We start from the raw sequence: 22,062 nt of genomic DNA, 5'->3' as shown, positions 1-22,062 counted from the left end.
ATGAGAACATTATTTGAAGAACACTAGGAAACTAAAGAAACTTATCAAAAACAGAGTGAAAAGAAATTAAATTCTCAACTTCCACGAATAAAAGACTATTTCACATATTTTTTTTGAAACCTCGAAGGCTAGTTATAGGTTATTTTCAGCAAGCTTCCTAATGAATTAATAAAAATAGCCTTTAGCTTTTATTTTCTTCGATTTGTTGAAGGTGGTCCATATTTGGCAACACACACGTACTTTAAGATTTTTTAATTATTTTTTGTTTGCAGTAGAAACTTGGGGTCAACACTGCTTAAATGTAACAAATACAGTCTTAGCTGACATATATAGCGGTTTTTGTATGATAACAGCTTTGGCTGTGTGTCCGTTTTAGGCGTCAAATTTAGAGTGAACGCTGCCAAAAGTGAAAAAAAGACCAAGCCTTACGGTTTTGAGGTTTGTGTTTCTGCAACTGTTTTGACATGTGCAAGTTATCCAGAGAGGATGAATACAGCGAATGGAATTGTTTTGAACGCTCCAGCGGCGTTAGTTTGTCAGAACAGGAGGTGGTCCACATTACGCAGTGGTCCATATTAGGCAACCTTCCCCTATATGCCAGTCCAAATAGAGGGAGAACAGAAAACAGTTATCAGTTTCAGATGCCCCAGAAAACGCACAGTATACCACGTGTGAACAAACTGAGACTGTGAGAGTAGAGAAGCAGAGAGAAGAAATGCCTCCAAAGCAGGTCTTCCTTCGAAAATTTTCAATTTAATTCAACACAAAAAGTAGCAGTGTCAGTAACAGAAATAATATCTTCGCATCAAAACATTCGCAACGTTGGTTGTTTACCTGCAGAAACAGAAGACCAGCGCTCCCAAAATGAACACCACCAACAGCGCTGCTAGGGCGATGCCGGCAATTTCCTCGCCATTGAGTCCTGGCATCATGGAAAACAAGGTTATGAAACAACCCCCCAAAAAGAAGAAATACAAACTCTTGTTACAATACTCAACACATCAAACTTAACTTTGAAAAGATCGTTTTGTAATAACGCTGTACAAGATCCGGAGAAAAGGGAAGTTTTTGCTTCTCCTGTAGCTGGTAACATACAGACCCAGTAACCCCCCCCCCGTTCTTTATCTGTAACATACAGACCCAGTAACCCCCCTACCCCGTTCTTTATCTGTAACATACAGACCCAGTAACCCCCCCCGTACCCCGTTCTTTATCTGTAACATACAGACCCAGTAACCCCCCCATACCCCGTTCTTTATCTGTAACATACAGACCCAGTAACCCCCCCTCTACCCCGTTCTTTATCTGTAACATACAGATCCAGTAACCCCCCCCTACCCCGTTCTTTATCTGTAACATACAGACCCAGTAACCCCCCCTACCCCGTTCTTTATCTGTAACATACAGACCCAGTAACCCCCCCTACCCCGTTCTTTATCTGTAACATACAGATCCAGTAACCCCCCCCCCCCTACCCCGTTCTTTATCTGTAACATACAGACCCAGTAACCCCCTCCCTACCCCGTTCTTTATCTGTAACACACAGACACAGTAACCCCCTCCCTACCCCGTTCTTTATCTGTTACAGACCCAGTAACCCCCCCCCTACCCCGTTCTTTATCTGTAACACACAGACCCAGTAACCCCCTCCCTACCCCGTTCTTTATCTGTAACACACAGACCCAGTAACCCCCTCCCTACCCCGTTCTTTATCTGTAACATACAGACCCAGTAACCCCCCTACCCCGTTCTTTATCTGTAACACACAGACCCAGTAACCCCCTCCCTACCCCGTTCTTTATCTGTAAAACACAGACCCAGTAACCCCCCTACCCCGTTCTTTATCTGTAACATACAGACCCAGTAACCCCCCCCTACCCCGTTCTTTATCTGTAACATACAGACCCAGTAACCCCCTCCCCCCCCCCGATCTTTATCTGTAACATACAGATCCAGTAACCCCCCCCCTACCCCGTTCTTTATCTGTAACATACAGACCCAGTAACCCCCCCTACCCCGTTCTTTATCTGTAACATACAGACCCAGTAACCCCCTCCCCCGTTCTTTATCTGTAACATACAGACCCAGTAACCCCCTCCCCCGTTCTTTATCTGTAACATACAGATCCAGTAACCCCCTCCCTACCCCGTTCTTTATCTGTAACATACAGATCCAGTAACCCCCTCCCTACCCCGTTCTTCATCTGTAACATACAGACCCAGTAACCCCCCTACCCCGTTCTTTATCTGTAACATACAGATCCAGTAACCCCACCCCCACCCCGTTCTTTATCTGTAAAATACAGATCCAGTAACCCCCCCTACCCCGTTCTTTATCTGTAACATACAGATCCAGTAACCCCCCTTACCCCGTTCTTTATCTGTAACATACAGATCCAGTAACCCCCCCTACCCCGTTCTTTATCTGTAACATACAGATCCAGTAACCCCCCCTACCCCGTTCTTTATCTGTAAAATACAGATCCAGTAACCCCCCCCCCCCTACCCCGTTCTTTATCTGTAACATACAGATCCAGTAACCCCCCCTACCCGTTCTTTATCTGTAAAATACAGATCCAGTAACCCCCCCCCCCCTACCCCGCTCTTTATCTGTAACATACAGACCCAGTAACCCCCCCCTACCCCGTTCTTTATCTGTAACATACAGATCCAGTAACCCCCCCTACCCCGTTCTTTATCTGTAACATACAGACCCAGTAACCCCCCCCCCCCCCCTACCCCGTTCTTTATCTGTAAAATACAGATCCAGTAACCCCCCCTACCCCGTTCTTTATCTGTAACATACAGACCCAGTAACCCCCCCCCCCTACCCCGTTCTTTATCTGTAACATACAGACCCAGTAACCCCCCCCCCCCTACCCCGTTCTTTATCTGTAACATACAGACCCAGTAACCCCCCCTACCCCGTTCTTTATCTGTAACATACAGATCCAGTAACCCCCACCCCCTACCCCGTTCTTTATCTGTAACATACAGACCCAGCAACCCCCCTCTACCCCGTTCTTTATCTGTAACATACAGACCCAGTAACCCCCCTACCCCGTTCTTTATCTGTAACATACAGACCCAGTAACCCCCCCCTCTACCCCGTTCTTTATCTGTAACATACAGACCCAGTAACCCCCCTACCCCGTTCTTTATCTGTAACATACAGACCCAGTAACCCCCCCCTCTACCCCGTTCTTTATCTGTAACATACAGACCCAGTAACCCCCCTACCCCGTTCTTTATCTGTAACATACAGACCCAGTAACCCCCCCCTCTACCCCGTTCTTTATCTGTAACATACAGACCCAGTAACCCCCCTACCCCGTTCTTTATCTGTAACATACAGACCCAGTAACCCCCCTACCCCGTTCTTTATCTGTAACATACAGACCCAGTAACCCCCCCCCCCCCGAACCCGTTCTTTCTCTGTAATGTACACATACACACATACTTGAGCATATCACACAAATTGCATACACAAATAAAAAGACAGTTGCACACACACACACACACACACACACACACACACACAAGCATGCGCGCGAACACACTCACACACACACACACACACACACACGCATGCGCGCGAACACACACACACACACACACACACACACACACACACACACGGTGGATACCTGAGGTAGTATACGGGACTATTGCATACGCAGGCTGAGAAAAGTCTGTTATGCCACTAGAAGTATTGGCCCGGACTGTGATGGTGTAGTTGGTGTTCTTGGCAACGGATGTCAACTCAAAAGAACGAGCACGTGCATCCGCCACGACGGTTGCTGCAAAGAGAGAGCCAATAATCGAACATTTTAGCAATACATTTTCATTTGATTAATATACTTACCCAACTCACATATAGCAATTTACTTCAGTCTAGTGCTAGAACGCTGCAACGCATCACCTTGGTAACAAGGGAGGCAACTCTAAAAAAAAGAGGTACCTTGCCTATAAACAGGACAAAGTCACATGACTTCCTGCCCATGCCGCCATATTAACTCATTCACGAGAAAGCGGAGAAAATCCTTCCCTTGTTTTTTTTTAGAACAACCCCACTAGATTAACTATGTGAGTTGGGTAAGTATATTAATCAAATAAAAATTTATTACTAAAATTTTTGATTAAATCACATATCTTATCCCAACTCATATATAGCAGATTGCTAATGAAGGCGGTGGGATGCTCAATCTATGAGCTAGGCAATAATTTGCCCTGCTGCTACCATTGCTGGTAGCGCATTGGAACCGTCCTGTCGAGCGCTGGAAATGTCGCGCAGGTAAAGGTTGATAGAGAACTCCTACGATCTCCAGTAGGAGGAGTCAAGGACTTCAGAATATCCTACCGATTTTAGCACCAACGTAGATATGTCTCTATTTACCCTTGTCAAGTTGTGTTCAAAGACGATAAGAGTAGTTTTGCTTATGATCTTAAACCCCTTGTATGAGACAGGAAGGAGCATAGTGATATAACTGGTAAGATTCATAATAATGGGTCGCCTATGGCGAGAACCTTATAAAGAGGAAAGACTAAGACCATCGGAGATGGTTGTCCTAGCTTCTTTGTTTGTTTGTTTGTTTGTTTGCTTAACGCCCAGCCGACCACGAAGGGCCATATCAGGGCGATGCTGCTTTGACATTTAACGTGCGCCACACACAAGACAGAAGTCGCAGCACAGGCTTCATGTCTCACCCAGTCACATTATCCTGACACCGGACCAACCAGTCGTAGCACTAACCCCATAATGCCAGACGCCAGGCGAAGAAGCCACTAGATTGCCAATTTTAAAGTCTTAGGTATGACCCGGCCGGGGTTCGAACCCACGACCTCCCGATCACGGGGCGGACGCCTTATCACTAGGCCAACCGTGCCGGTTCCTAGCTTCTGATGCCTGCCTAAGAAGTCTGGCCGGAAACAGAGTGAGATAGAGAGCCTCTATTGAAACCTACATCTCCCTGTAAGCCAAAGAGTGCGTGAATCTCGCTACCTCTGCGCACTGTAGCTAGGAGTAAAAGGGAGAACGTTTCGCACGTAAAGTTTATGAAGGCTAGCGGACTGTAGCGGTTCAAAATCTGTGGAGCGTAGAAACTCCGATACCAAAAGACTCGGACTTGTCTCGCTGTGACCTTTAGGTATTGAACCCTGTCTAGCATATTATGGTTTCTCTGTGAAAAGAGACCTGTCATCTCATAATGCGAGCTAAGCAAGTCAGCCTGATTCAGGTAAGGCCTAGAAGTAGGTCCATGTTCTATCTCGCACAGTCTGGACGGAGCCCAAAGGAGAACTGTCCAAGTTACAAAAACACTCCCCCCCCCTTTTTCCCTTTCGGCCTTATCTCAAAAGGCTAATGAGTGAGGAGGAAGGCCCCGTTTGCGAGAGTGTGACAGAATGTCACTGGTCTTTTCAAAGAAAAGGATGAAGTTCTGAGAGGAAAACAAGCACCAGAGAAGACAACCGTTGTTCTCAATGGCTAAGGGAGTGGTATCAGTGAGAGCTAAACACCCATGTCCCTACACGCTGGCTTGAAATAAAGAGGGCGAACTTCTGTTAACCGGACATGTAGCCCTCACGGGAGCGAAGTACTGCTGAATTTGAGTGTGAGTAAACGACAGTACGATAGCTGAAGCCGTAAGGCCGCAGCTTGAAAGTTAGAAAGAATGCAGTCACCGAGACCGATGCCGCTTAACCTCGGAGGTCGGAACGAGACCGTGTTGCGGCCTTTTGCTGAACAACGAGAAAGACTATGCCGAGGCTGCAAAGATGAGGGTATACTTTCCCTGTTGCAAAATCAGGAGTGAAACGTCGGGAGTATTGAAGCCTGATTGCGTGCTAGTTCTATGTTAACCCAGCCCGCCATTGGGAAAGACACGTGAGGGTATCCGCTCTCAAACCATGCTCCTATCGCTCCCCGTCCCGAGGGAGGGGTGCGTGAGCGTCTTTTGAGTTTTCAGTTTCCCGATGACCGTAACGCTAGAGGCATTACATGGAGTTAGTTCTGAAGCCTTGATAAAATATCCTCAAGGTAAGAGAACTGGCCTAGGGATAGAGAAGGTCTCTATTATACCAAGGTTTCGTAGTAATTCAAGTGCTGGAAACCTGAAGTTGGGTAACCGCTGAGGAAAAAGGTACTCCCCCTTAGGGTTAGGGTTAGGGTTAGTAACAAGCAGGGGGAGTAACGAGCCGGGGGAGTAACGAGATGCTCCCCTATTCTGCGATGTAGGAGAAAAACTCCTAGCACATTGCAAAGAAGAAAAATCTAGGGGCCGCCGCAGTGAGGGCTACAAAAAGAGTGCAGCTTGTTAACTCGCGGGAGAAAAAAGGCCCTGAGAGGCGTAATGCCGAAGTTGAATCACTGAACCACAAGGAATGTGATTCTATTTATCATTGGCAAAAACAGAAATGTTCACTGTCTTTTGCGTATGGGGGAGAAAAAAAACCAATGCTAAAAGCTCCTGTGCCAAACCTAAGGTTCGCCACATGATGGTGTCCTTAGTTCTTTTCGTAACCTCTTAACTATTCTTTGTTAGTCCCGTGTTGACAACTCTTCGACAAGCGCTTAGCTGTACCCACGGAATACGCGCTATATAAGCTTCATATTGATTGATTGATTGATTGATTGACTATTGAAATTTCTGCGAGTCCTTTGTGTTGCCCAGCGAAAGTCGCTGACAGAAGCCGCTACCGTAAGGGGTAGGCTTCGCCGGAAATGTTCCATCTGAGAGGTTACGGACAGTGGCTCAGTGACCCTAAAGCTTGAGTCAGAATGTGCACCAGTTAGTTGGCCATGTTCTGGAGAGCTGACGGAAAACCAAAGCTTATGACTCTTATGAGAATGCCAGCGATTCCGTAAACCGGAAAAGCTGTGTTTGCTTTAATAGCTTGACCTGTTTTTCGCCGCTTAGGCGAAAATTAGTGGCACTTAGCAGCTTCATCCGAGAAGGCGGAAAAGAAGAGGTATGCAACTTCACCATAAGTGGACGTACATACCGCAAAGCTGCCTAAGCCAGAGGGTCTAACCCTATGTGTGCTTGCTTAGCTTCATTATCTTGCCAAATCCGAGGCAGAGTGTGGAAAGCTGAAGCAGTTCCCGGTTTCTTGCCAGAAGATGGGGAGGAATGCAACGTAGCGTAGACGTGCGAACACTCCCCTGGTGAACACAAAAGCAAAGAGTGCCGGAGTAGATCGGCCTCTTACTTGTACCTTGAGCCAAGCGACGGCTGACCAAGCAAGCAACCCTCTGTGAAAGGAGAAGACTAAAGTGACTCAAAGGTGACTTTATCTTGTATCCTAGACCCAGAGAGAAAGAAGACCCTGCGCGCGTGCACGGAGTGTGCAAAGAGAAGCGCTGGGAGGCTCAGCTGCTCAGCAGAAACTTTAGCCAAAGTGGCTAGCAGCGTAGTGACGTCCTTCTCCCCCGCGTCACGACGAAACTCGAAGTTGTCAAGAGCAGAGGAGATGGAGCGTGAGAGAGATCTTTGCAAAGTTTCCGAAAGAGATGATAACTCGAAAAGATCATGTGCTTATTCCCTCAGAGACAAGAGAGAGGCTCAGTATCAGGAACAGCTCTGTTCTACTGTAGCCGTCTGCCTAAGCGCAACCAGTTCCGTTGTATACGGAAGAGCAGCACGCAGGAGAGCAAGTGTCAATGTGATAATAAAAAGTGGCTGTTGAAGCGAACTTCTGGCAGGTACCCTGAGAGAGAGGAGTGGGATGCTTCACATGAGCAAGCCACAGAATGACTAAGTCCGAAACCGTACTGTAAGCTGCCAAAAGCGGCACTGTGTCAGTCGGCGCGTTGACCTTGCCGTAGGTTAAGCTCAGAAACATGGCCATAAAAGAGGCAACAGAGGGAAAGTTGCAGTTCCAAAAGGAACGCGTTTTTCCCGAACTGAGCGAAAGTCAACCAAAGCTGAAGGTGGTGGTACGGACAAGTTCCCAAAGCAACCACCCCTTCCTCATGTACAGCGAAACTACTTCCGCTGCCGATGCTAAAGCATGGGTAAACTTGGATAGTAGCCGAAAACTGGTGTCTTCTTCCTGAGCGGAAGCACCGTAATCCGAACCGTAGTCCTGCACATCCGTGCATGCCGGAATTCCGCTACCACACTGACTGCTATAGTCTGGTGAAGCTTTACCAGAAGACACCCGCATTGGGGAGCTTTTATGGTAACCAGAAGTTGGTGTCTTCTTCTTCTTGAGCGGAAGCACCAACATCCTAACTGTAGTCCTGCACATCCGTGCATACCGGAAGTACACTAACACCGTGACTGTCATAGCCAGGCGAAGCGCAAACCGGAAGGGAAGACACCCGAGGGATTTTAGACCCAAGTGATGCTTCCCTAAGGACTGCTTCCTGCCCCCAGGGCGGAAGCGGGGAACACTGTGCCAATCCGACCCCGTATCAAAATACTGCTGACGGTAGCGAGTCCCCTGTTTGGTCAGAGACCAAACGCGTATTTGGGTCCCTACCCTGTACCACCCGACCCGCGATCACGGGACGGAGTAGCCAGGGGTTCAGAACTTTTCACTCGCCGCCCGGCAATCGGGTGGAGCTACTTCCTCCAAATTACGCCCTTCGTGTTGGCCGGAGAACCCAGCTACTGACAAAGGATAAATACCTTGAAAACGATCGGACCGACCGTCAGAAGAGGCCTGAGGACGTCGAAGAAAAGCTCCGTCACCCGCGTCTTGGGCAGCATGCGCATCGACCGAAGTCATGGTGGCCGAGGGAGGAACACGCACCTTAGCCAAGGAACGCGTATCACCAACTCCCGCCGGCAAGGACAGAAATTCTGCCCTAGTAGAAGAAAGCTCCGCTGAAAGAGAGGTTATTTGAGCACTCAAGGAAAGGAGCATCACAGAAACATCCTGCTTATCGCTAGCAGAGCTAGAGCCAGTAGTAACCGGTACAATTTCTGAGGGCAGAGCCGGCATGGAGGGAGACATTGGCAAGTCGATAGTAACATCGAAAGAATGCTTAGAAGAAGGGTCTAAAACATTCACTATTGCTTGACTGGAAGAACCCTTAGATTTACGAGAAGGCTTCTTAACCGGAGAAAACTCCGAAACCTGCTTAGAACTCTTCTTTTTACCGCTGTCCGACATGACGGACGAAAGCGTGCAAACATTTCTAAGTAAACAACCGACCTGTGTCAAGCAATAAAACGACAAAAATTTGCACAAATGCTCACCCCAAACACAGTATAAGAGAAGAGGGGCGTGTAGACAGAACCAAGGTGAAGTCTGACCAAAGCAGAGGTCAGACGAAAGGCTAAAAAGCCCAAGCGTAGCAAAAACACGTCCGATAGCCACGGACGCTGAAGAGTGAATGAATACATATGGCGGCACGAGCAGGAAGTCAGCCTCGGTCTGACTTTGTCCTGTTTATAGGCCAAGGTAGTTCTTTTTTTAGAATTGCCTCCCTTGTTACCAAGGTGATGCGTGGCAGCGCCCTAGCACTAGACTGAAGTAAATTGCTATATGTGAGTTGGGATAAGATATGTAATTTAATCGTGTATTTTCATTAACAGAAAGAAACAAGGTCAGCATTTACTATGAGAAAGAAAAAAGTATTTTCAGCAAGGACGAGGGAAAAATAATATTATTATTATCTACGTTATTGAAACATCACAGTTTAGATAATTATTTTTGTTGACTTCTCAAAACTGTTTTCTAAAGTGGTTTAATTTTAGTCGGTACCCTTTTGGCGGCAAATAAGGTTTTCTAAATGTTACATTTTGTTCTCAATATAAGGCCAGGTAAAAACCAGCTTTCTATTTTATGAAGGTCTGATTCAGTCTATACAATCATATACTTGAGTTAAATAGACTATATGAGAGTACATTAAACTAGATTCGATGACTGGGTTCAGTATCATACCTTGGCAGATCATTTGAACAGATAAAATGCATTAAAAGATGTATGTTTAAAATAAATGTTTGAGAAATCAGACATTTATTTTAAACCGTAACCTGAATTGGAAACGGATCTGTCTAATACTTGTTTTCAATTCACACAGATACCCAGCTCAGATGTGTTTAAACAAGACAGTTTTATTGCATTCTTGGTGTTGCTTGCTTGTCCCCAAATTTCCCCACTGTGTTTTATAAAATAATCATATTATGAAAGCACATACATTCTTATCTTAGTTGTTATGTATTCATTGTTAGCAAACATCGGCATTATTCATGTTTTACTTTAAACGCAATCATTGTTATTTATAGATCACAGGCACTTGATGTAAGTAGGTCACACACGTGTAAATGTTGTGCCCAGTCCTTGCTTTTGTTTCTGTTATTATTTTAGTTAGCAGGTCTAGTTGAGCACGTATTAAGTATCATGTACCCACTACTAGTCATTGTGCATTTTAGTTAATGGACTGATGATGTTATTTGTATGAAGTCGACGCACGTGCGAGGATATGTATGTGTGGGAGGGGGGGGGGCGCGGGAGATGGAAGCTTGCTGTATGTTATGTAATGTATATATTGTGTGTGATACGTGGAAATGTGATACTATTTATTTGCATGTATGATACAGGTACAAATGTGATAATTGTAGGCTTATACTAGTGATTACTGTGTGTGATACATGAAATGTGATATGAATGCTGTTTTTATATGTTATACTCTTACTTTCTCCCAAGCGCAAGACAAATTCTTCTGTGAAAATTGAAGCCAATAAAATTTGAGTTTGAGTTTGAGTTTGTGTTTTGTCGTCAATAACGTGGCTGACAGTCCCTTATTCAGTTTCTGTGGGTGTGAAAGCAAAACATCTGTCATGGAACTGCCTGCTTATTCGACCATTTTTGGATCACTTAGAATAAACTGTTGCATAGAAGTTGTTCATTTAATTAAACGCCCCGCAACGATGTGCTTACATAAAATACGTTGACACGGTTTGGCACAAGCAACATACTTTGCAGTTAAAGCGTTTACTGAAGTATGCTACACATTGTCAGTCACTTACTCTTGTGCTCAGTTTCCGTTGATCCGATTCTGCCACTTTTGATTTCGTAGTTGAAGATGATGATTCGTGTGTTGGAGCCACAGGCATTGAGTCCTTGCCACCTGACCGTAATGGAGTCAGTTAGCCCACTTGCTTCCACGGTGTCGGGCTTGGCTGTCGATTTATCTTGAAACAAAAATGTTCACTCTTGTAAGTTAAGTGCTAGACAGCTATTTGGGTTAAACAGGCAATGGAAATTTTTACTAGGTGCGGACATTGGAACAACTGAACAGTGCAATTACTACACACACTACCTTTTGGCGTGCCCCTTCCAATGGTACAACATTATATCTACACTGACACAAAAACCTTGACGGGCGGAATGGCCTAGTGGATAAGACACCAGCCTCCTGCACGGGAACGTTAAGTGTTCAAATACTGACTGTGCCTAATGTCCCTAATGGGTTAAGGCTGGAGATTTTTCCATTCCCTCAAGTCAACTGATGTGCACATCTGCTAGCGCCTTATCCCCCTTTGTGTGTACGAGGTATCCATCCAAACAAAATGATCAAACCGCGATTGTACAAGTCTCAGGCCACTGATTATAAAACGTAATATGTCATTTGAAGGGCCAACCAGTTAACTGGTATACCTCTAACAGATTACGTCATTAGGTTACTACGTCATAAATGACGAGGTTTTAAAATACTTCTCTTTTGTGTTGTGCTTCAAACCGGGGCCTTTTGTCAAGCGCCATGACAATCTTCACTTCTTTGAAAGAGTGTAGCTTGATGATGGTACAAACAAAATGTCAACAAAGCTGAAGCTCAACGTTACAAGAATCAAAGCTGTTCCAAAGTCAACAATCTGACATTAGAAAAGGAAAATCGAAACTGGGGAAACGGGGAACAACTCTGACTAGCCAAAAAAACTTCCGAAGAGCGCTTAATTCGAACGAGAATAATGTAGGTGCTGTGTCAAAATTTAAGAACTAAGATTAAAAAGTGTACATGCGAGGATAAAGTGCACAACTAAAACTTTCATACGGAACAGTCCAGAGAATTCTACTCAATTATCTTCGGTTTCAAAAGCTGGCCGCAAAATGGGTGCCTCATTAGCTGACAGGGGAACGGAAGGAGCATCGGGATCCTCTTGAACGTGATCTGCTCAACCGTTGTAGACTCAAATTTGTTGTGACTGTAGTCACTGATTACGAGACTTTGATTTCCTTCTACTTTAGTGGCAGAGAACACAGAAACAAAGCGTGTCAAGACCAAAATGACGAGATGCATCACATTTGTAAGCGAGGTTTTCAAAGCAGAAACAGGGCTATTCGCTGTATTTTTTTTACCATCTATGTAGAAGGAGAGTAGTTCTAATGACTGCTGTATTTTGGGCCAGATACGCGGAACAGTCTCTGCGAAAATCACGTTTGGATCCACTCCTTTACTTCTCTTCTTTTGTCTTATTTCTGCCTTACCAGCCCTTTCACCTATATTTCCTTCCAAGAAAACTCTCCCTACTATTCCCTGCAGATTTCCGATTCCTTTCTCGTTGTCTTATTTCTACCTAACTGGATCCATCACCTTTATTTTACTTACCAAAAGTCTTCTTTTCCACATCCTTATTTCTCTGGGGTCTCCTTAAGACCCAACGTGTTTGCCGTGCGCTGCGACCTGTACCGGTTTGAGCTGGTGACCTGATGATTGAGGGGTTTACTTAGTTGCGACTTTGTAGCGCCAACACATCATTTTGGCCCAGTCTTTATCTAAGACTTTCTTTCTTTCTTTATTTGGTGTTTAACGTCGTTTTCAACCCTTCAAGGTTATATCGCGAGGGGGAAAGGGGGGAGATGGGATAGGGGAAAGGGGGGAGATGGGATAGAGCCACTTGTTAATTGTTTCTTGTTCACAAAAGCACTAATCAAAAAATTGCTCCAGGGGCTTGCAACGTAGTACAATATATGACCTTACTGGGAGAATGCAAGTTTCCAGTACAAAGGACTTAACATTTCTTACATACTGCTTGACTAAAATCTTTACAAACATTGACTATATTCTATACAACAAGAAACACTTAACCATGGTAAAAGGAGAAACAGAACCGTTAGTCGCCTCTTACGACATGCTGGGTAGCATCGGGTAAATTCTTTCTCGTCCCAACCAATATGGGACTCCCCCTAACCCGCGTTTTTTTTTTTATCTAAGACAGGAGGTTGAAGAAGGCTTACCCGCTTCAACCAATCGGCTGGTCAAGTCTGGGTATAGGTCATGACCATATTGCTTGGGACCTCTGGCTGAAGGAGCAAGCGGCGGTAGGAGGGGGCGGCGGTAGTCGGGACGAACATTATGCCAAGTTGATACCTAACACGTTTCCGCTTGGAAAGAGTTAAATCTCCCACTACAGATTTATACCATATGTTTCCTCTTATCGCCGCGTATATCCATCTGTATCCTTGGCGCTTTGGAGTTGGATAACCGCTCCACCTAACCGTCCCCTTGTTGGGCTCTGTGGTGGGTGGGGATCAGATGTGATGAAGACAAACTCTGCAGACATGACTTCTTCTTTTTCTTTTTCAAAGCCCCAAAACAGAAACAAACGAAGATACTGCGTTGAGCAACAAAGAATAACATCAACGAGGCCTGGCCCCGTTTCATTGTTGTTGAGACAGCGGATGAGGCCCATCTCAAAACTTTCGCCTTTTGCGATACAGAAGTGTATCGCAGGAGTATCATCAACGATAGAGAACATTAAGAGGTTTCGAAATGGTTCTCTACTGATTGAATGTCCTTCAAAAAAGGCATCAGATAGTCTTCTCCGTCTGAATGGTCAGAAATTTGTTGATAGACCGGTCAAGGTCAGTCCTCACAGAGGCCTGAACACCAGCAAAGGGGTCATCCGATACTGAGAGCTGGAGGGCCTCAGTGAGGCTGAAATTAAAGGTCTGAAGGATCAAGGTGTAATTGACGTGTACCGGGTGTCGATCAGAAAGGGCGATAGCAGAGTGCCCACCAACACCCTTTTCGTCACATTTTGCACGCCAAAAATCCATGAGAAAGTAAAAGTGGGATTTGTTCAAATCAGAGTGACTTTGTACATACCATCACCGATGAGATGCTTCCAATGCCAAAGATTTGGACACTCAAAGGCTGGATGCAAACAAAAGGCAGTGTGCGAGAGGTGTTGCGGGGATCCCCACGAAGGTCCCTGCACATCACCACCCACCTGCACAAACTGTAAGGGAAACCATTCCCCGTCCTCCAGAGAATGTCCAAAATACAAGTTTGAACAGGCCATCCAAAAAACAAAAACGGAGAAAAATATGTCTTTCTCAGACGCCAGGAAGAAGGTTGAAAAAACTAATGATTTTTCCTTCCAGAAACGTTTTGCGACAGCAGTCAGTCAAAGACCTGCAACAAAGTCAACACCCACCCAGACCAGTATTTCATATAGGTCTGTGGGTGTCCAGGCAGGCCCGTCCATGCCGAAAAGGACAGAGCCCACAAGAAACAAAAGTATTTGTACACAGACAGAAGAAAGCACAGGTGGGGCTATCCCCACTGGAGACCCTGGGGGGTCTCCTGGTGAGGTTCGCTTCACCACCCCAACCAAAAAGCCTGTTCACAGGGCAACCCACACCAAGGGGGCCGTTGAGGTAGTGGACCTTACACAATCCACACCACGAACACCTCCGGACAAGAAAAAAGTTACTCTACCTCCAAAATCGCCTCGCACTCCGAAAATGGAGATGAATGCCATTGCACTTCACAATCGTTTTAGGAGTTTATCCGACGATGAGCGCATGGAGGCAGAAACTTCTTAAAACTAAACAAACATAGCCAATTTTATTCAATGGAATTGTAGAGGGGTCCAAGGTAACTATGAAGAATTATGTCTACTTTTACACGAATTTCATCCTGTTGCTACAGCATTACAGGAAACAATGCTGAAGCCAAACAAAGATTTTAATGTATCTGGATACAATGTTTTTCGAAACCATCCAGACAATAACACGTCTGGGGGAGTTGCTCTTTTAATTAAGAAAAGTGTACTTTGTAGTGAGATCAACCTATGTACAAACATTCAAGCCGTCGCAGCACGAGTGACATTAGATCTCTGCAGTGTATATCTGTCACCATCCAAATGTTACACAAAGCACGACCTTGAAAATCTTATTGATCAGCTTCCAGCTCCCTTTGTTTTAATGGGAGATTTTAACGCTCATTCCCCTCTGTGGGGCAGCAACTCTCTAAGTACGAGAGGACGAATCCTAGACGATGTTTTTAGACAATCGTAATCTATGCGTTTTAAACGATGGAGTACCAACATATCTCCATCCAGCAACAGGATGCAAGTCCATATACTAGATCTAGTTATCTGCGACACCTCTCTTGTTCTAGACTTTGAATTTAAAGTCTATGATGACACATGTGGTAGCGACCATTTCCCTATCTTGATGTCTCAAATAGATGGACAGGAAGAAGCTTCCCCCCCGAGATGGAACCTGAACAAGGCAAACTGGCTGTCTTTTACTGCCGAATGTTCTTCCAACTCACAGAATACACTGTCTTTGATGGAAGTGACGACCCATCATCTATATTTACAAACAACCTACAAGACATTGCCACTGAGTACATCCCAAAAACATCTTCAAACAACCGCATTAAAGTGCCATGGTTTAATAAAGAATGCCAAGAAGCCCGATGCGAACGAAAGAAAAGCCTACACAGGTTCTACAGATGCCCGACCCTTGGCAAGAAGTTGACTTTCTTCCGATTTCGCGCTAAGAGTCGCACTGTCATAAAACATTCTAAAAGAACCTCCTGGAAGTCTTTTTGCTCCAACTTAAACTCTAAGGTCGCCTCAAGTAAAGTTTGGAATGCTATTCGTAAAATCAAGGGAAAACAAGTCGCGTAAGGCGAAAATACAATATTTAGTCAAGTAGCTGTCGAACTCACAGAATGAAACTGAACGCAATGCCATTTTTCAGCAAGACCGTATACTCGTAGCATCGTCAGTCCACCGCTCATGGCAAAGGCAGTGAAATTGACAAGAAGAGCGGGGTAGTAGTTGCGCTGAGAAGGATAGCACGCTTTTCTGTACCTCTCTTCGTTTTAACTGTCTGAGCGTGTTTTTAATCCAAACATATCATATCTACATGTTTTTGGAATCAGGAACCGACAAGAAATAAGATGAAATTGTGTTTAAATCTATTTCGTAAATTTAATTTTGATCATAATTTTTATATTTTTAATTTTCAGAGCTTGTTTTTAATCCGAATATAACATATTTATATGTTTTTGGAATTAGAAAATAATGAAGAATAAGATGAACGTAAATTTGGATCGTTTTATAAAAAATGTATTTACAATTTTCAGATTTTTAATGACCAAAGTCATTAATTAATTTTTAAGTCACCAAGCTGAAATGCAATACCGAAGTCCGGCCTTTGTCGAAGATTGCTTGGCCAAAATTTCAATCAATTTGATTGAAAAATGAAGGTGTGACAGTGCCGCCTCAACTTTTACAAAAAGCCGGATATGACGTCATCAAAGGTATTTATCGAAAAAAAGAAAAAACATCCAGGGATATATCATTCTCAGGAACTCTCATGTAAAATGTCATAAAGATCGGTCCAGTAGTTTGGTCTGAATCGCTCTACACACACACACGCACAGACACACACACATACACCACGACCCTCGTCTCGATTATGTGAAAAGGATCTGCATCAATTAATCACCTTGTGGTAAATGGATCCCTTATAACCCAAAAGAATGAAGTAGCAAACGTTCTGGCTTCAACAATAGAGAAAAACTCATCAACAGAAAATTACTGCACAGATTTTCAAAAAATCAAAGCCACCCAAGAACGTAAACCCATAAACTTCTCATCCCAGAATGAGGTGAACTATAACAAGTTGTTCAGTTTAACTGAACTCAAACAAGCCTTACAAAAATGCAACAACTCAGCAACGGGGCTGGACGGAATACATTATCAGTTCCTCACACACCTACCAGAAAGTTGTCTTCTGGTCTTGCTGAAGGTTTTTAACCACATATGGGAGAGTGGATCCTTCCCACCTTCTTGGCAGGAAGCGATGATTATCCCCATTCCCAAACCAGGTAAAGATCATACTAACCCCAGCAACTACCGTCCGATAGCCTTGACCAGCTGTCTGTGTAAAACCATGGAGAGATTGGTCAACGCTAGGATGGTGTGGTACCTAGAAAAACAAAACCTCTTAAGTGATGTGCAATGTGGCTTCCGAAAGGGACGCAGCACCACTGATCATTTGGTACGTTTTGAGACCTTCGTTCGAGAGGCCTTTGCGAGATCTGAACATGTACTAGCTATATTTTTCGACCTCGAAAACGCTTACGACACGACCTGGAAACACGGTATTTTAGCTGATCTGCATGAAATGGGTTTTCGTGGACGTCTCCCTGTTTTTGTGGAAGGATTTCTAAGTAATCGAGTTTTTACAGTACGAGTGGGTTCCAATCTATCAGAGTTTTGTCAACAAGAGATGGGTGTTCCCCAAGGAAGCATTCTATCACCCATGTTGTTCAACATCAAAATCAATAACATAGTAAAGGCAGTAATGAAAGGATCCGAGTCATCCTTGTTTGTTGATGACTTTGCACTTTGTGTGCGTGGAAAATCCCTACATAGAGTGGAAAGGCAGCTTCAATTATGTATAGACAAGGTGCAAAAATGGGTAACAGAGAACGGTTTTAAATTTTCCACCAGCAAAACTGTCTGTATGCATCTTTGCAAACAAAGGGGAGTCATGCCAGAACCCTCTCTTGTCCTGAACGGTAATCCTGTCAAGGTCGTTGAAGAATTTAAATTCCTAGGACTGATCTTTGACCGTCGACTAACATTCCTTATACATATCCAGTATCTGAGGACATCATGTCTGAAAGCTCTGGATGTATTGAAAGTGGTCGCCCATACGGACTGGGGTGCTGACCGCACAGACCTACTCAGACTTTACCGTGCTTTAATTCGATCCAAGTTGGACTATGGTTGTGTCGTCTATGGTGGAGCCGCAAAGTCAAACCTAAGGCTATTAGACACAATACACCACCAGGGTATACGTCTTTGTCTGGGAGCTTTCAGGACGTCTCCAGTACAGTCCTTATATGTTGAGGCCAAAGAACCCTCTCTGAGGCTGCGACGCCTGAAACTCACCCTAAATTATGTGTTGAAACTGAAAGCTATGCCTACAAATCCAGCCTACCAATGCGTATTTCAACCACAATGCTCTGAATTTTTTGAAAGTCGCCCAAATGATCGAGCACCTCTGTCTTCTCGGATTCAGCCACATCTGGCCGAGTCTGAGATAAAACTCGATCATGTTAGTGAAAATAGATGGACAAAAACACCACCATGGACATTGCCAGATCCAGTTGTTCGACTAGATCTGACAAGGTTAAAGAAGTCAGAGACAAATTATTTGATTTTTAAACAGTGTTTTAGCCAGTTCTGTACCGAATTTCCTTCCCACCAACGAATATACACTGATGGGTCCAAAGCTGAAAGTAAAGTGGCATCAGCCTCTGTCACAGGTCCTAAACTCGATAGGGCCTTTTCGGCCCGTCTTCCGGATGACAGTTCTGTATTCTCTGCAGAGTTGAAAGCTTTACAGCTAACTCTGAAACAGGTGTATCAGTCAAAAAAGAAAGACTTCCTGATTCTGTCGGATTCCCTATCGGCTCTTACCGCCGTGAAGGGAATTCAGCTAGATCACCCACTGTTGGTCGAAATCCAAGGGCTACATGCATCTCTGATTGAAGAAGGCAAAAGGATTGTGTTTACATGGGTGCCATCCCATGTTGGAATTAGAGGCAACTCTGCAGCTGATCAAGCAGCTAAAGAAGCCAGAGAAACAATCATCACTGACAAACACACAAAGCATTCAGATTTCAGAACTCGCACCAACATGTACATAAAGCACCTATGGCAGAGCGAATGGGACGAATGTGAAGAAAATAAACTTCATAAGATCGTCCCCCAGCTGTCGGACAACCTACCCCAATGTCGCCTCAACAGAAAAGAAGAGACAGTTCTCTGTCGCTTACACATTGGGCACAGTCACATCACACATTCTTATCTGCTGAAAGGTGAAGACCCACCATATTGTTTTGGATGCGACGAACCATGGACATTAGAACATGTCCTCACCAAATGTGTAGACGTTCAAGAATTTCGAGACAAACACTACAATGCGGAAACGCTGAAGGTTTTATTCCGGGATGTTCCCCCGGACAAGATTTTTAACTTTTTAAAAGAGATCAAGATTTTTTACAAGATTTGAAGTACCAGAAGTGATAGTGATTAATTTTTAGAACCTTCTTTTACAGTGATAGATCTGAATGTAAATAGTCTGAAACGTAGAACTTGCCATGTGAAGTGAAAAAGAAAATAACTGCATCGGTCTCGAATAGCAGCTAGCATCTGCTGAAGGGACATTAAAACCCAAAAACCAACCAACCAACCAACCATGAAGAAGAAGAATAGGCCACAAGACATACTTGGCTAGCTCATTTAGAACACAACATAAAGTTGCACATTGTTCTAACTACCAGGTCTTTCCAAAGAAAACATGATTTAGAAAAATGATCTCCTCTGAATCGGGTATGACTGTTTGCAGTGATTTTCATATTTATTTTTCTTGATATTTGGTTTAAAACACCCAACATTTAAAAAAACACAGTGGAATTAAGTGTTTTGTGCATAGGTAGATCTAAGAAGATAATTTTGAAGCCATTATTTTTAAACAATAAATTTGCATTGTGATATCCTTCAAACATATTAAATAACTCATTTGGGGGTTAAAAGTGTGCCGTAAAACTGCCCTTTTGCTGATATCCAACGAAAAAAATTATTCCAAGATGTACATGCATATGAATCTTCATTCAAACACTCAAAGGTAGCAAGGTACATTCTCCTTCATCTAGTGCATCGCAGTAACTGATCTCATACCTGTTTTGGGGTCATAGATACAGTCGGTAAATTCGATTCCGTGGGTTGTGTTATCTTGCAGTATGGCCGCGACTCCAAACTTCATGTTTGCGTTTGCGTCAGCTGACGGCACGATGTAACTGCCGTTTCCTGCAGTGATGTTGACTTGGCTAATTTCACTCTGGAAACAGATGAAATTACTAATCAGTCATGTACAGATGATGGGTGATGGGTAACTATTGCGCCACATTGTACGTTATTTGTATTTTGAGCAAAATATGACATTTCATGTAGATCGAAACAGTCGTTGATCTGTTTATGATGTCCTATTTGGTCAATAATACAAATAAAAGTTATGTATCGATCGATTTGAGTTAGAATTCGTTAAATATTTCTTCGAATGAACGCACACAAACAGCCACTGTACTGTTTTGTAGTCTCGACTAGCCGCCTAAATATGGATTTTAGTCGGACTCTGACGACACATGCGGTGATGCCTCAAAGAAGGGAAATCGAAAGTTCAGTAGAGCATCAAAGATAAGCCGCTTACCTGACACATGTTTAGGTCGTTGCTGTCTTTGTGACAGTAGTAGAGGAGGAGAGACACGCCCTGTGGTACAGCGACTGGCTCCCACTCCGCTGTCATCGTGCCATTGCTCCACTCTAACTTCAGCTTCACGTTGTCTGCGATACTCTCAGTCCCTGTGAGTTCAATAAGGCACATTATGTAAATCAAAATAAAATAATGAAATATTTAAAAGTCGGCCTACCTAACCTGCAGCCAACAACACAATGTTAGCCTACAACTCTATAAGCATGACTTTTCCTCAAGTTGATTCTTTCGTAATTTTCTCATTCTCAACCAAAGCCCGTTCCAACCCCCACCCCACTCAAACACAGTATGTATGGCAACTGGTTGTCTGTACGGGAGAATGCTGGACATTGCTGCAGCAGAAAAAAGCAGAAATCGAGACACACACACACACATACACCACCACCCTCGTCTCGATTCCCGGTATCTATGTTAAAATATTTAGTCAAAACTTGACTAAATATAAACAAGTCGCGTAAGGCGAAAATACAATATTTAGTCAAGTAGCTGTCGAACTCACAGAATGAAACTGAACGCAATGCCATTTTACTCGTAGCATCGTCAGGCCACCGCTCATGGCAAAGGCAGTGAAATTGACAAGAAGAGCGGGGTAGTAGTTGCGCTAAGAAGGATAGCACGCTTTTCTGTACCTCTCTTTGTTTTAACTTTCTGAGCGTGTTTTTAATCCAAACATATCATATCTATATGTTTTTGGAATCAGGAACCGACAAGGAATAAGATGAAAGTGTTTTTAAATTGATTTGGACAATTTAATTTTGATAATAATTTTTATATATTTAATTTTCAGAGCTTGTTTTTAATCCGAATATAACATATTTATATGTTTTTGGAATCAGCAAATGATGGAAAATAAGATAAACGTAAATTTGGATCGTTTTATAAATTTTTATTTTTTTTTACAATTTTCAGATTTTTAATGACCAAAGTCATTAATTAATTTTTAAGCCACCAAGCTGAAATGCAATACCAAACCCCGGGCTTCGTCGAAGATTACTTGACCAAAATTTGAACCAATTTGGTTGAAAAATGAGGGCGTGACAGTGCCGCCTCAACTTTCACGAAAAGCCGGATATGACGTCATCAAAGACATTTATCAAAAAAAATGAAAAAAAACGTTCGGGGATTTCATACCCAGGAACTCTCATGTCAAATTTCATAAAGATCGGTCCAGTAGTTTAGTCTGAATCGCTCTACACACACACACACACACACACACACACACACACACACACACGCACGCACACACATACACCACGACCCTCGTTTCGATTCCCCCTCGATGTTAAAATATTTAGTCAAAACTTGACTAAATATAAAAACAAGTCGCGTAAGGCGAAAATACAATATTTAGTCAAGTAGCTGTCGAACTCACAGAATGAAACTGAACGCAATGCCATTTTACTCGTAGCATCGTCAGGCCACCGCTCATGGCAAAGGCAGTGAAATTGACAAGAAGAGCGGGGTAGTAGTTGCGCTAAGAAGGATAGCACGCTTTTTATATTTAGTCAAGTTTTGACTA

General features: G+C 43.8%; 1 protein-coding gene across 1 annotated transcript in view; it reads right to left on the bottom strand.

Annotated features, from left to right (window-relative positions):
• Nucleotides 1–20,649, bottom strand: part of LOC138967684 (uncharacterized) — a 28,222-nt gene extending 7,573 nt beyond the window's left edge. Inside the window, exons 1-5 of the mRNA XM_070340328.1 lie at nucleotides 20,481–20,649; nucleotides 19,952–20,111; nucleotides 10,982–11,146; nucleotides 3,647–3,799; nucleotides 835–922 (exon numbers count right to left, since the gene is read on the bottom strand). Of these exons, the coding sequence (XP_070196429.1) occupies nucleotides 835–922; nucleotides 3,647–3,799; nucleotides 10,982–11,146; nucleotides 19,952–20,111; nucleotides 20,481–20,576 (662 nt within the window). The 5' untranslated portion in view covers nucleotides 20,577–20,649. The remainder of the gene's footprint in view (nucleotides 1–834; nucleotides 923–3,646; nucleotides 3,800–10,981; nucleotides 11,147–19,951; nucleotides 20,112–20,480) is intronic.
• Between the last annotated feature and the right edge of the window lie 1,413 nt (nucleotides 20,650–22,062).

The sequence above is a fragment of the Littorina saxatilis genome, linkage group LG5 (assembly GCF_037325665.1).
Source record: "Littorina saxatilis isolate snail1 linkage group LG5, US_GU_Lsax_2.0, whole genome shotgun sequence".
NCBI lineage: Eukaryota > Metazoa > Mollusca > Gastropoda > Littorinimorpha > Littorinidae > Littorina > Littorina saxatilis.
The sequence above is the reverse complement of the archived record's forward strand: the minus strand, read 5'-3'. Positions and strand labels throughout refer to the sequence as shown.